The sequence below is a fragment of the Harpegnathos saltator genome, unplaced genomic scaffold (assembly GCF_003227715.2).
Source record: "Harpegnathos saltator strain DR-91 unplaced genomic scaffold, Hsal_v8.6 scaffold485, whole genome shotgun sequence".
NCBI classification, from domain to species: domain Eukaryota; kingdom Metazoa; phylum Arthropoda; class Insecta; order Hymenoptera; family Formicidae; genus Harpegnathos; species Harpegnathos saltator.
In genome coordinates, this window is record NW_020230299.1 from 936287 (window position 1) to 952573 (window position 16287).

The 16287-nt window shown below is 45.5% G+C and overlaps 1 protein-coding gene across 1 annotated transcript; it reads right to left on the reverse strand.

Annotated features, from left to right (window-relative positions):
* Nucleotides 1-14329: 14329 nt before the first annotated feature.
* LOC112589352 (histone-lysine N-methyltransferase SETMAR-like) lies at nucleotides 14330-14896 on the reverse strand. Its single transcript, XM_025302295.1, has one exon. The coding sequence runs from the start codon at nucleotides 14894-14896 to the stop codon at nucleotides 14330-14332; it is 567 nt and encodes a 188-aa protein (XP_025158080.1).
* Nucleotides 14897-16287: the final 1391 nt, after the last annotated feature.

The window sequence follows — 16287 nt, forward strand, 5'->3', positions numbered from 1 at the left end:
ATACGCGCGCCACGTATCCCCTTACAAACCCCTCGACTCGTATAAATTTCCGACACCTACGCCGAGGAAAAAATGTGTCCGCTGTTTGCAACTATAATCGCGTAATAAGGGAATCATCGTCAGCAGGGCCATTTGTTAGCGTTGCCGTAGCGTTGTCGGCGGTAATAACTTTATGCGCGTATTTTATATTTTATATCTTTATATTTTGCTGTTTGAAACAAGAGAATTCCCGGTCAGAAGCGAAACGTCGATTCGACGTTGAAATGCTCGACGAAATGTTCGATCAACCTCAATTTACCCTTCATTACCCTACCCTCGAATAGGGATGGGCGGTACAGTATCGATATTTTAAAGTATCGATACTTTTGGATCTAAATATCGATATTTCGATTTTTTTCTTTTCAATATTACTGTGTATCGATATTTCAAGAGCAATATCGGACTTCCGATACAGTTCCGATACGAATCATTAGTATCCTATTGGGCGAACATTTAGTTTCGTGCCGAAACTTTTGGAATTAGCGCTACCAACCACAGCCGTTTCAATTCTCAATTCCGTTTGCGTTTGAATTGTCGCAAACCGTTGCAAATTAATGGTATATTCGATTGACATGCACTCGCTCCGTCCCAATGCCTAATAACTTTTTGTTATTAGGCGCACTTGCTCGGAGTGCGTACTTTTATGTTAACTCGGAGTGCGGGTAATTTAAGAAGCTTTCCGAATTTGCGTACATATCATGTAATTTGTTAAAAGTACTCCGTCTTCAACTAAAATGTCGCTGAAACTAAACAAATAATATTTTTAATCTGCACACATTTAGGCCGGTATTCATAGTCGGATCTTACACTTAAGACCGTCTTAAGTTCACCTTCAGATATTGTATGGATCATTTCATTGGCTACATAGTACATCTAAACATGAGCTTAAGACGGACTTAAGTATAAGTACTGCGTTCAGAAAATACAACAGTTATACAGTGGTTGAGCAATTCGTCAATGTAATTGGATTCCTTCCTTTTTTCTTATGAAATGACTAGAAATACTATTTCTGACGCATTCCAAAAACGGTAACTATTGGGTTGGCAACTAAGTGATTGCGGATTTTGTCGACAGATGGATTTTACACTTTCTTTCGTTTCGTTAACGTGTTCAAAGTATCTAAGCTATATTTTTTTCTTATTGTTTGGACTTCTACCTTTCATTTAGTACAAAAATTATATCGATTAGTTCTTTAGTTTTGTTTTTATCCCAATTTAAAAATGGAAGAGCAAGACGTGCACTTCAGATATATTTTATTGTATTATTTCCGAAAAGGCAAGAACGCATCGCAAGCACGCAAGAAGTTATGTGCCGTATACGGGAATGAAGCCTTGAAAGAAAGGCAGTGTCAAAATTGGTTTGCTAGATTTCGTTCTGGTGATTTTTCATTGAAAAATGCTCAACGATCTGGCCGTCCAGTTGAAGTCGATGAGACCCATATCAAGGCCCATTATCGATTCAGATCGTCATAGCACAACACGTGATATTGCAGAGAAGCTCAATGTATCGCATACATGCATTGAAAAAAATTTAAAAAAGCAAATTAAAAATTTTGAATTTTCATTCTTATTTAAAATTCGCAATCACTTAGTTGCCAACCCAATATAATAGATTTTAGTGTAAATAAGTAAGTAAACATTTTAGTATAAATCAATAAATAAATAAATATATAGTAGGTACATAGTAAAAAATAAGGATCTTTTTAATGTATCGATATTTTTATTTCTGATACGTATCGATATGAAATATCGATATTTTCTATCGCCCATCCCTAACGTCGAATCAAGGTTGTGGTTCTGACTGGGTCAGCAAAATTGGTTGTCGGCAAAAGTGATCACACTTTTCCTTGGGGTTGAGCATTGGGGTCTTCACCTTCTGCCAAAGCTTCGTGGGCGTGCGAATGGTATATCGCCGTATATCGGTCGTGATCGACGCGCGTGCGACCGCGACTCTAATACACCGGACAGTTTACGGCGTGGAAGAATAACGCGGCAAATGGCGGCGCACTTCCCCGGGTACACATACACACACACACACACACTCGAGATCGCCTCACCACCGAAGATATGGAAGAGGAAATCAATCTTTTCGCTCCATCCTCCGTCAACCGCTTTCGCGACAAGGCTGTGGGGCCGAGGGAGGGCAGGGGGAGGAGGGCCACGACGCGCGAAATGCACTTTCGCGTATTCTCGCGTCGCTCCCGAACCACTTACGTGGCTACGAGTGCCACAAACGGCGTCGACGTGTTGCACTCGACAGGACCCGACGACGACGCCCCTGACAAACGACACCGAATCGTCTAACTGGACGAAGACGACGACGACGACGAGGAGTGCGGAAAAATAGTCACGCGAACGATTACCGTTGTTACGGCGTTGTTACCGCTGAAATTAGTTTCACCGGGCTTGTTATGACATCGGGACGTCCCGGTGATGGATACGCAAAGCGCGACTCACTCGGCCGTGTCTTACGCAATTCGCGACATCCCGGCCGCAAATGGGATTCCCGTCGGGACGCGCACGGATGAAAAATGACAAGGACGCGCGTCCCTCATCCAATTATAATGAGACTTTCATCGTTACCCGGAATGTCCCCGAAGAATCGGACAATCCCCCTCCCGTCCCGCGAAGCGGACGGAATAAATTCGCGCGGAGGACCCGGAAGACATCGAGCGTTCGCGAGGCAGCGTTTAATTTTTCCGCCCGTCTTCCTCCTGGGACACCTCTCGTCTACCTTTTCTCCGCCCCTCGGCGATGCCTTCCGCTGCGAATGCTCCGGTATCATATCACGGTCGCGGGTCGCGGAGAAATAGCGGAATCCAAGGACTGATGAACGCGCGGTTCATGTGTCTGTTGACTCTCGAGCGAACCGCACTCAATATTTAGTGGTCTCAGCTCGGCCATTGCTTGCTTAAAAATCCCGGCGCCGTCGCTGTTACACCGTCCGAGTTACAGTCCATTGAAACTGCCAAACTGTTGGTCAACTGTTTGTTACTTTTTGGCAAACAGAGTGCACGCGCGCAAACGGTCAGCGCTCTCCGCGAGCAGTCGGCGAGGCCGTCTGTTTGCTCGGGCTGTACGCGTCATAATGGAGATGTTACGTGGGATGGTCGCCCCAGCGCGGCGCTTGTTTACCCAAAAATAGGCTCTTCAACTCCGGATAAGGGAAACACACTCCCCGCGGACTACAGGCACGTAGTCTACACACGGATTCATTTGTCGTCCTTGTCGAGCGGCGGAAAGGCGCTGGGAAAGGTCAGCCGGGCCCTTCCTCCCCGGACGCCCCCTTCCAGTCTGCGGGGATGGCCTGAGAGTCGAGGGCTGGTCGGCTGGACTCGATCAGTCGGCGCGGCTTGCTTCTGGCGTTTCTGACGAGGATCAGCCGCAGGGAGAAGCCGTTTTACATTAAGACCGCGCCACGAGAAGAACACCATATTCTACCCGCCTAAAGCCACCCCCCATCTCTCTCTCTCTCTCTCTCTCTCTCTCTCTCTCCTTCCCTCTCTCACCCTCTCTCTCTCTCTCTCTCTCTGTCTCACGGTGCGCGCGGGCGCACGCACCGTTGGCTTGTTTTAGTCGGATGAAATTCCGCTCGGCAGTCACTTAATGCCCGATACCGCGCTGCGCGAGAAATGTTTCCATCCATCATGATCAGCCTCCATTATTTTGTCATTCCTTCGTCGGCGAAGTTCGCGCGGCGCGCACGAACCGATACACTAATGTGCCTCTGCACCAATACACACCTGCGCGATATTGCCGGAGCTCCGCGGCTGCGGCGGCGGCGGCGGCTGCGGCGAAATTCCCGGCGAGGCGTGCTTCGCGCGAGAGCGGTTTATGGCGGATTTCCCGCTCACCCTCTCCTTACCCCTCGCGCCGGTCTCCCCGAAGCACGACGAAAGCTCCGCTCTCGGGAGGGATGCGAGAAAAGGACGCGCTGCAAAAATCGTCACGTCGCCAACGGGCGAACGCACTCAGACGTTGCCACCCTCCCCCGCCGCGTCCTCGGCGCTCCGTTATCCTCGCAGGATATTCTTCTCCATTTTCGCCGTCAATTACCGCACGTTCGTTCATGTTCGTCGCTATTATCTCGCCCGTTGTAAACGCGCCCGATATTGTCCTCCATCGCGGCAGGGTTTGCTTTGGTCTTCTCCACCCGCGCGCCGCCGCGAGAAATTACCCACATCGTTCTCATCAGGGGACGCGCTGTGGAGATCGTCGCGTCTGTTTATGTAATCGCCATTTTTTCCAGCCAAAGCACGGTCGTTCTTTCCGCGGCGAAATGATGTCGCAGCGTGCCAATTAGTTTTGACAGTCAGGCGCGTGCGGCGCACATGTGTGTGTGTGTGTGTGTGTGTGTGTGTAAGGGCGCGCATGCTTGAAGGGCCGCCGAGAGAACGACCAGACATTTTGACCATTGCATATGTTAATCTCGCCGACGATACATCCTGCCCTCCCCATCCGCCGACGCACTGTGGAACGTTTGGCCTGAAAAGCTGGCCAAAATTCAATTTTCTTAATATCATTCCTGCTTTACATGAGTGACTGTCCTAGACAGTTGAATATCTGCGGAATAATGGGCCGCTATGTTTTTGTTCATCTGCGATAACATGAAGTGGTTTGTTTAGTTTCGGAATTTAGACATTATTCGTATTGTATGCATCAATTCTCAGCGCTTTATAACATACGATCTTCGATCAGAATTTTAAGGTTCTTACGAGGGCGGTCCGATAAGTACTTAGCCTCACCGCCCGATGGCGCCACTATCGCAAGAGAAATTTACTATCGTGTAGTACATTCTCGTAGACGACTACTGTCGAAATTTCAGCCGAATCGTAGTTTTGTTTTGACCGCGTGTGGAAGCGGGCGTGTCCGCGGATTTTAGAAAAATGGAAAAAGAGCAATATCGGTCGGTGATTCGATTCTTGTTTTTGGAAGGGAAATCGCGCAGCGAAATCAAAGAGCGCTTGGATGCTGTGTACGGTGACTCTTCTCCTTCGATGGCGACCGTGAAAAATTGGTTTAACGAGTTTCAACGTGGTCGCACGTCGGTTTTTGATGAGCCACGCCCAGGTGCCCCGAAAACGGCTACCACGGAGGATAACATGACAAAAATCCAATCCGATCTCGTATTGGCAGACCGCCGATTGAAGGTGCGCGAGATAGCTGAGACAGTAGGCATCTCAAAAGACCGCGTGGGTCATATCCTGCATGAAATTTTGAGCATGAGAAAGCTGTCGGCGCGATGGGTGCCGCGTTTGCTCACTCCGGACAACAAGCGCAACCGTGAGATTACTTCAGAGCAGTGTTTGACGCTGTTTAAGCGCAATCCGAAGGAGTTTCTGCGTCGTTTCGTGACCGTCGACGAAACATGGATCCACTGGTACACACCAGAGACCAAGGAACAGTCGAAACAGTGGACTTCACCCGGCGAACGTGCTCCGAAGAAGGCGAAGACTGTCCTATCGGCCGGAAAGGTGATGGCCACCGTTTTCTGGGATTCACAAGGTGTGATCTACATCGACTACCTGGAGAAGAGCAAAACGGTCACAGGGCTGTACTATGCCGAATTATTGAGCCGATTCGACGCCGAATTGCAGAAAAACGGCCCCATTTGGCGAAGAAAAAAGTGCTCTTCCACCATGGCAACGCACCGGTTCACACCTCCGCCCTCGTCACGGTCAAATTGGTCGAATTGGGCTACGAACTGCTGCCCCATTCACCGTATTCTCCAGATTTGGCCCCGTGCGACTTCTTCTTGTTTCCAAACTTGAAAAAGTCACTCGCCGGGCAGAAATTTGAGTCGAATGAGGAGGTCATCGCCGCCCGGATGCCTACTTTGCAGACCTCGAGAAAACGTATTTTTCAGACGGGTTAAAGAAGTTGGAGCATCGCTGGGTCAAGTGTATCGAGCTAAAAGGAGACTATGTTGAGAAATAAATCGCCACTTTTCCAAAATTTTCGTTTTTCTTTTGTAGGCTAAGTACTTATCGGACCACCCTCGTATATATTTACATTTTATTTCACGAAAAACTTATACGAAATCTTTATAATAATCATATATATAATTAGTAGCACATTTTAAACCGAAATTCGTCAAAAAATAATTTTGGCCAACTTTTTGATACAAACATCCCCACTGTGCGACGCCCGGTTAAGCAACAACGGCGTTTTAACACTCAACGGCCTGCACTCTCACCTCTTCGCTCCGCGAACGTAATGTCTGCATGATATCGGCCCTTTTCGCCGGCTAGGCGGCCGACTTTGAAAAACGCGCGCTCGAATCTTTCGCCACGAGCGCCGTTTAATAAAGCGCGAGCGATGTTTAGCGCAGGGTTGAGAAGTAACTCGTTACTTGTAGCGAAGTTACAGTTACAATTATTTCTTTTTAGTAACTATAACTTAACTTTGTTCCGTTTTTTTCCATCTGTAACTTAACTTAGTTACATTCGTTTGATCGCTAGTAACTAACAGTTTAACAGTTACTTTAATAGTTACTTTATATATTTCAAACTTCAGTTTCTGACAGACCAGCACGATAACGTGCGATTGCTTGATATCCAATAAGCATACAGTTATTCTGGCTGCATTTGGAGAACTCACTGTTGCGTCATCCATCTTTATCGTTCATTAGATATAAAACAAGGATAAAATGACGCAATAATGCTGACAGTCTCCTCTCCGAACGCAACTTGCATTTCTTTCAAAAAAATTGTACGCCTATTGGACATTTCTGTCGCGCGTCGCCAATTCTTATTTGTAAACATAACCTGCGTTCAGCGTGAAATGCGCCGCGTGGTTTCAATTATATAAAAAATTCAAGCAATAGATGAAACATCTCAATCTTCGGAGGAGGATTATAAAATGCCATGGCCAACGTATGCAGAAATATTTGAGTTACAGCAAAAACTTGGGAACGAGAACAATTGGACATTTCTCTGCAAAATTTGCGCTGGCAAAAAAATTATTCATGCAAGTAGAACCTCAACTGCAAATTTAAGAAAACATATGAGTGTAAGTCTTTATTTATAAAATATCAATATATTTTTTAGTGAAAAAAATTTAATTTCTGATGTTAAAATTATTTTTAGTAATTTTAGTATTTAGTATTTTCATCAAATTCATTCACTTTCTTATAATTGTTATTGATAATCTTAAAGAATAAATATGAATTGCTTATTTAAATTAATGAATCTTAAATTAATGAATTTGTAAAAATTACATGCAATATAAGGAATATAATAATCGACAAACTACTTTTAAAATTGAAAGAATTTATACAATTACGAAATTTAAAGTAATAGCACTGTTATCGTAAAAAAATAACTAAAAAGTAACGACTCGTTACTTTCTAAATAACTGTAACTGTAACATGTTATTTTTGAAAGTCAGTAACTTGTAACTGTAACTAGTTACTTTTTCGGTGAAAAAAGCTATAACTGTAACTAGATACTTTTACAAAGTAACTTTCCCGAGCCTGGTCTAGCGCCACCTTATGAAACAACATGCGCGTCTGATTGACGCGCGGAATACTGGTGTCGAGTATTCGCTGAAAAAGGTCTCTCTTCCTCTCCCGCCGTCTCTCCCCACCTCTGGCGGGGGGGGGGGAGGAACGCACTTTCCCGGCATAGAGAAACGCCGGGCGCGAAACGTGCATAAGAAAAAATTCCGTCGATTCGCGGCGCGATTCTCTCTCGACGAATCCGCTCGCACCCGCGCGTACTCTTTCCCTCCCTGTTCCCCCCCCCCGCGGCGGCACAAAGCGCCCGGCGACTATTAATTAATAACCACAACCGCAATTAACGAGCGTGTGACAATTAATGGTAATTAATTGCGCCGCGCCAAATACACGACGGCCGCCGCAATGAATACCAGCGCAAAGCGTCGCGCATTAACCGCCGCACCGGATTACAAACGGCCGCGCGTTTCCGCGCGGCGCGCGCGAAAATACGCGAGAGCGCTCCGATCCCGGCCGGCGCCGCCCGGCTTAAAATTACATATCAGCGGGCAATAATTCGACCGCGCCGCGCCGCGCCGCGCCGGCAGGCGGCAGCCGCCGGTGAATCGAAGATGCGCGACGTCTGGCTTCGCCTTTCTCGCCTCACGCGGCCGACAGCGACACGGGTAACCGGGCGCCCTCCGGCACCCGGACTTAAAGTCCACCATATTTCATCCCCCGCGCGCGAGCGCGGCGTGTCCCTTCTTCGCGCTAAGTTTCCTCGAGATTACGCCGCCATAAGCCGGCCGCTTAATTATACCGCCCGCGCGCGCGCGCGGGCGCGGTTTATAGCGAGACGGCGCGGCGCAGCGCGGCGCGCGAGAGCACACGTTGTACGTTGCCAAGGAATCGTCGCGCGGCCCGCGCCCGAGCGAAGGAGCGAGCGGAAGGGCGGATGCGCGCAGGGGAGAGCGGCTGGGTGTAATTAACCGTCGTGCGAGCGCGGCTGACAACGGCGAGAAGATATCGCGTGGCGGTCATAATGGCGGACTAAGTGCGACGATAATACCGCTGTGTGCCTGGCGCGGATATCAGTGTGCTCGAGTTGGCCCGCGTTGAAAATGGCGCTGAACGGCCGATGCGTCGACGTCTCGTGTGCGTGCGTGCGTGCGTGTGTGTGTGTGTGTGTGCGTGCGTTGCGAAAGTACATGTGAAGATAGGCGAAGCCTCGGCTGTGTGTTGATGTCAAATTATTGTGAATTTCGATGATTATACAGTAAATTACGATAATTTTTTTTTCTTTTGGGAAATTATGTTAATTCGAGTTGTTTAATCACCGATGAGAACGCGACGGCCGAATGTGCGGCCGCGTATTACGTTGCGCGCATGAAACGTTGATGATACGAGACTCCCGATCGGGACGACTTCCTCCGTCGAGGAGGTGACTCCCGGTCTAGTCCAGTTTATTAACCCTTACGCCGTCCTAAGGGGTGTCCTACGAGGCGGCGAGGCTGCGGCGGGCTGTGCTCTACGCACGTGTATGTGAGGTTTCTCAATAATGTCGCTGGCGCAGTATGATAATATAAGCATCGACTGATCGTCGTTTATGAGTTTTGTCGTCGTAGGCGAACGTCGCCTGCGAAATACGCGCATAGGGAGGGGGGGGATTAGCTCGATGTTTGGGTTTGACTGATGAATCGGGAGAAAAAGAATTTTGTAGTAGTGGGCGAGGCGGGCTGTAAGAAGATGTGTATGCAAGGTTTTAAGGGAGGGCTTAACTCTCTTACGAAAAAGGGGTGTAAATACTCAATATCTGAGATGTTTTTCCGTAAAGGGGAAGCTTTTGCAAGAAAAAGTTCGAGTATTTGCCGTACATCGGCCAGAGTATTTCGAGCAAAGTTAAATTTGTAGTTGTAGTGCTATTTCACGCAAGTTTGCAAATTTCCACGTAATCCGAAGTTCATCCCCTAATCAGAGTTAACCAGATGTAATCTAACCTAACCCTCTAACTTCACCTCACCGGACGGAACTAATCGTAAAGTTCGAAAATATACGCTTTAAACGATGGATGACAAATTATTATGAATTTCGATGATTATACAGTAAATTACGATAATCTTTTTTTCTTTTGGGGAATTATGTTAAATTATAGTAATTATGCTCATTTCTTATAATTCGCTTAAAGTATACATTTTCTAGGATGTCCTTGAACACTTACGCATACATATATTTGTTTCGTATAGTTCATTTTGTTGATTATTACGAAAAAGTTTTTGGGTGTGAAAACTTTTTGGGTGTGAAAACTTTTCAAACTTTTATGAAAAATTGAGAACACCGTGGAAGTTTTAAACTTTCATAATATGCATGATAGAAATCCAATGTTCGCATTGTGTACATAATGAAAATCCCAAATTTTCATAATGTGCGAATTAAAAATTCCAAACATTCATTACGTATCTAGTAAAAATTTAATTTTCATTATGCGCACAGCAGTGTAATACGAGTATAACATCGAACTTCTATCTCACATCATTTTATTATGTTGAATGTACACCAGTGAGTATTAAGATACTTTATTGCACAATAATAGATTCCTCGAACGTGTAGCTTCTTGGTCGAAATGAAGTGTTAAAAGCTCGTAGATTTCACGCACGTGCGGCGATTGCCAAATGACGCGCGGCAGCGATCGCCAAGCTGCTCGCGGAATTAATTTCAGCTCATAGAGAGTGGCCATTTGCGGATATTACCTCAGTTTAAGATAAGGGAATCTTAGTTGTAACGGTAAATCTTTTCTCTCCCACGGTACTACCGCACATCCGGCACATTGAGCTCATATTTTCGTCGTTGAAGTTTCATTCGACAGACGACACAAGGACGGGCGGCGCGGCGCGGCGGCGCGCCGCCCGTCCTTGTGTCCGCCGTTTGCCATATTTTCGTCCTGAAGCTGAAGTTTTTGCACGTTATATATATTATTATCAAGCCAGGCGCTTCAAATGGACGGTCCCCGGGATCCGAGTACGACTTTATTACGAACGTATTACAAACTCCGCAGACTCTCACCCCACCGAGTGAGCCACTCCGTCTCTGACAGCCGTTGGGAGCGACTAATAGCGACTTTCATTAACATTCACCTCCCGGGGCATCCATCCAGATTACGCACTTGGTGAACCGAACGAATGACTGTTACGAAAAATGGCAGAGATGCACACGCTCGCGTGACAATGGAAAAGTCACGATCGCGCAACCGTGTTACGCCTCTGACACCGATGTCACACCTGTGAATACCTGCAGGAGTTCGCGACACGTTCTACCGCAGCGTTTAGCATGCGGAAATTTGAGACCGAATTTGCGACTGAGAAATTGGACCAAACATTGCGCCCCCCTCCCTCCCTCTCTCTCTCTCTTAGCGAGGAAAACAAGGGCGAGCGACTGGAAAACGTGCCGCGTTCTTAGCCCTGTCCCAATATGCTCTTTCTCCGTTATCACTCTCCCCCCTCACCCCCTAACCTTTCGACGCGAGCACACGTGGGAGGTTCACCCGGCTCTTTAGATTAAGAAACCCGCCGGGGAAAGGGAAGAACGAATTCGTCGTGTATGCAGGCGCTCGTTGCACCGTACCGTTTGCTCTGCGCGATCGGCCGTGTAATGCTCGTCGACTTCCGGGAGCGACGAGCTCGGGAATCGATATTTTGTCGTATTTGCGAACGACTTGCCAAGGAGAAGGTGACGGGAATTCTGAGAATCGCTTAACCGAAACCCGCGCGCCGACTTCGCTCCCGTGCTTGTATCGCCTCCCGCTGAATACCTCGAAATTAACTTAATTAAGCAAACACGAGTCGGCAAATATTTTAAGTTTCGGAAGCGTGTCGCAGCGAGCGCTCGTCCTTCGCGCGTAGCTTGTTTCATTTTATCCGATTTAATTAAACTTTATTCTCTCGATATATATATACGATATATATATATATATATATATATATATATATATGTAACGTCGTCAGTCGGCGAGTAGTTAAAACTTTCCGCGGTATAATCGGAGCGCGAAGTAACGGTGACTCGCGCGTTACTTTCATCGTTTTTTAATTAGTCAGCGCCAGCTCGCGCTCTCTTATTCTCGTCACGTCGTCGAGCTCGCGTGTCGTTTCCGCGAGTGTCCTTCGCGTTCGTATTTGCCGCGCGATCGCCGTCGATACTGCCGCGCTGCTGGCGCGTCCGTACGAATGTAAACTCGACGTTAAATTCGCCAATATCGTTCCGCCTAACCACACGGTATTCGGGCGAAAACTAATCTCAGTCTCATTATCATATGCAAATTTATCGTTGGTTATCGGCTGATTCATTCGATACTCGGCCGTCACCTGTTCGCAGGGGACGAATTGCGAAAGAAACAGCGATGAATAATTCGATCTCTATAAAGAGTATCGTTTCTCCCTCTCTGAAAGAGAGCAGGGGGTATAATAATAAGTACCACTCTTTCTCTCTCTCTCTCTCTCTCTCTCTCTCTCTCTCTCTCGCTCGCGCGCACGTCAGGTCGACTTTGCTTTTCGGGATACTTAACGGAATTGAACGGAGCAAACTTTCTAATTAAACATTACGAATTGAAGCCTCGTGCACCTTACAGAATTAGTGCGCCGCTTATAAATGTATAATTTAATTCGCGTACACCCGCTATAATAACATTGCGAGTCGTACGGCCCGAGAAGTTGGGTAGCGGGTGGGAGGGGGGGGGAGCAAAGCAATTTCGCGATACACGATCACATTAGGATGATAAGTAAGTCGCGCACGCGGAATATAATTTCCCGGCCGATCGAGGCGCGCGCGTCGGTCGTGTCGATCGCCGGCCTTCGTGTTTAGCTTTCATTTTTTGGGAATTTTTCCAATCGCGAGGCGACGTGTGCGGATGACGTGATGCGATGAAAAGGAAGAAAGAAAATACCGCCGGTGGGGAAATCGAACCCGTATTATACTTCGTAATTAAGATACTCCGAGATTGCACTGCACTGCGCCGCGCCGCGCCGGCGAATTGGATTTAATCAGAAAATTTACGGGGCCTTCGCGAGGGGGGAAAAATGAATTCATTTCGCGTATTATATTTGCAGACGGCAAATATATGTATTATTTTTCGCAGAGAACGCTCCCCGGCGCATGCGCCCGCGCGCGCTCGTCTGTTTGCCGTGACCAAGAAATAAACGAATTTTCATCGCATGTAATGTTACACTTATCTCAAGCACGTTTTTTCTTTCCTTTTATCTTTTCTTGTTGGTTGAAACGTTACTATGCGGAAATCGCGATATAATATGTAACATTTGTAAAATATACTGCGCGATACGTCGGCGCCGCGATGCCGAGATTCATGCAATAATAACGTAAGAGAGGAAGCATGTGTGCGCTTTCTTCATATTTAACGTCGATGGCACGCAGAAACTGACGAAGCAAATATTCCTCGCAGTCAAAGTTACTGCGCGCTTCTCTCATGAGATTCAATTATCGTAACATTCGTACAAAATTCACCTGACGGAATGTGTGTGCTCGGTTACGCCGAGATTAGCGCGGTACACTCTTATATTTCTGACTTCGCAACATTCAAACATTGACTCGACCACAAATGTAACCACAATGTGTGCGCGTTACATTCGGCGGAAATAAATCGGGACATCGAACGCAAGTTTTGCATGCTTGCTTGCACGTCCACGTTGTCGTGATATTGCGAGAGGGAGAGGGGGAGAGAGAGAGAGAGAGAGAGAGAGAGAGAGAGAGTATCGTGACGCGATAGTGTATCGCTATTCCTGCGCCCAATTTCGAGACTCGCTCCTCGGTGAAGGGTGAAGAATGCATAACAAGACCGCCTCTACGAAAGTGAGATTCTCGCACGTTCGCCGCGCTGGCGTTTATTACGCACACTTTCCAACCATTAATCACGTGTGATCGACAGAGACTAATACAGCCATTTAGCCAACGGTTAGTTACGCTGGGAAAACTCACGGTCTTCCTCCCTCCCCCCCGGGCTACCTAAAAGTCGACGAAACGTGTCTCGTAACGATTGTATAAATCGCTGAATACATTCGAGTGAGTCAACTCGAACTGTTCGACTGACGACGTCGTTCTCTTTTCCTTTTCCCTCCCCTCCCTTTCTCTCTCTCTCTCTCTCTCTCTTTTTCCCTCAAGAAATAAAGACCATCGCACACAAAATGCATGGAATACAAACATAACATAACATAAGCATAAGAAAGATATACAACCTACACAAATGGGCATAGCATAAAGCTTGACCAATGAGAACTGAGGGACAATAAGTATTAATCAAGAATATACTTCTAATCTAAATATTAATGATATATGTCAAATTTGAAATTTGTGGATAGCCAGGGGAAATTGCCAAAAGATTTTGCTTAATCTCGTTAATAATAATGGACACGGACGATTATATGTATTGGGTTGTCCGGAAAGTTCGTGCTGATTTTGAAGGAAAATTGAAACGCAGGAGATTTAAATTTTAGTATATATTTATTAAATTATATAAGTGCCATTCTGTTCTACAACCTTTCTCCGTCTTTCAGGCAACTTGAAAATTCCGTCCTTCCAGAATCTCTCAGGTTTTTCAGCGAAAAACTTTTCTACGTGATTTTTTATCTCGACCAAAGAGTTGAAGTTTTTTCCATTAAGGGAATTTTGTAATGATCGAAATAGGTAGAAATCAGAGGGCGCGAGGTGAATATGATGGATGAGGTAGAACATCCCAACCGAGCTCCAACAACTTTTGTCGAGTTATCAAAGACACATGAGGCCGTGCATTGTCCTGATGAAACACGACGATTCGCTATTTCTGGACGTTTTTGTTCAATTGCTGTCTTTAATACGTCTAATTGGGAACAATACTTTTCTGAACTTTTATCGTCTCGTTGTTTGGAAAAAGCTCATAATACAGGATTCCTTTCCAATCCCACCAGACACAGAGCGTGACCGTCTTTGGATGAAGACCGGCTTTTGGGGTGGCTAAAGGTGGTTCATTCCGCTTTCTCCAAGATCTTTTTTGCTCAACATTATTATAAATGATCCATTTTTCATCCCCCGTCACTACTTGCTTCAAAAATGGTGTCTCCTCGTTGCGTTTATAGAGCGAGTCGCAAATGGAAATGCGATCCATCAGATTTTTCTCCGTTAAATCGTGGAGAACCCATACATCAAAACGATTTGTGTAGCCAAGCTTCACAAAATGCTCGTAGATGGTGGATTTTGACATATTTAACATTTCTGCTAATTTACGTGTCGTATAGCGTGGGTTATTCTCGATCAGTGTTTTAATCTGATCCTCATCTGTGGTGGAGGGCCTACCCGGGCGTTCTTGATCTTTAAGGTTGAAATCACCAGCTTTAAACCTAGCAAACCACTTCCGCACAGTTCTTTCAGCTACAGCACTTATCTCCATAAACAGCGCATATCTTGTTTGCCGCTTGTGTGGTATCTTTGCCTTTCCGGTAAAAGAAAAGCATTAAATGCCTAAAATGCACTTTGTTTTCTTCCATATTCAAAGGCGTATAAAACTGACAAAAATTAACGCATCGTAACCAAATTTTTTTCCAAATATGCCTGAAGTACCGTCTTTTACGTTATGTACGCATGTCATTTGTTTTCAATCGTTCTGATATATTCTGATATATTCAGACCTGTCTTTACGCCACCTACCAAAAATCGGCACGAACTTTCCGGACAACCCAATATATTGCAGTAATATCAGCATGTTATAAAATTTTAAAACGTAGACATAATAAACAAAATAAAAAACGATTATAGGTACGACCGATATATATGGCTCGACCACAATTCGGTGATTTTAAACATCTTTTTCAAGAGTTAAAAGAAGATGCAATAATGTTTTTACTTTTACTCGGATGAATGTTTCTACTTTTTATATATTAGTAGACTTATTGCGACCTCATCTGCAAAAGAAAAATTGGAGAACATTGTCAGCAGAACAACGGATTATTATTATGCTCAGGTAATATTTGTAAATCCTTAATGTTAATATCAATTTATTATTACAGTAAATATTAGTTTTATTGCGTTAACAGTGTTCTTCTCGAACTTTCGGTGAGACATTCATACATCTGGCATTTGATTGGATTTGCATAGACTCAATGCATAGAAATTTCGTTCTTATGGAATTTTTCGTTTGCCATGCACATGTTATGCTTATATTTATACTGTTGTGTAAATCAATATGGCTACTCTATGCTAGATGCTCATTGGTCGAGATGGCCTTATGCTACGTATGGTATATGCAGCTATGCTATGCATATGTATTTTGTGTGCGATGGCCTTAACACGTTCTGAAAAACATAACCATTTTTTCTTCGTTTCTTCCTCCCCCTTTGAAACAAAAGATCGGACGAACCGTGTCCGAACGACGTCAACCCGGAAACGACAATATTAATGGCCCATATTCAGAAGGTGCTTATAACTATGTTAGCTCGCTGTTAACCAATGAAACCAATGAAAAGCCACGCAATATGCCTTCTGATTGGTTAACAGCGCACTAACATAGTTATAAGCACGTTCTGAATATGGGTCAATGTCGCGGGCGCGTATACTTTCGCAGAGACGAAGGCGCCTGCAACGTTTCATTATTCACGGCGCAATTTTATGGATATTCAAATTTGGCCCGCGTATTTCAGTCGCGCGCCATGATTGTAACAAAATAAATTTCAGTTTAATTTGCACTCGCGCAAATTGCAGAGAAATGTTTAATGAGTCTATTTGCTGGATGGAATGAAGCAAGCAGGTATTTTCGCAACGACGCATTATTTGACAAGCGTAAAT

Coding starts and splice junctions, on each gene's coding strand:
- LOC112589352 (XM_025302295.1), bottom strand. CDS start 14,896: ATGGAGATAAGTGCTGTAGCTGAAAGAACTGTGCGGAAGTGGTTTGCT.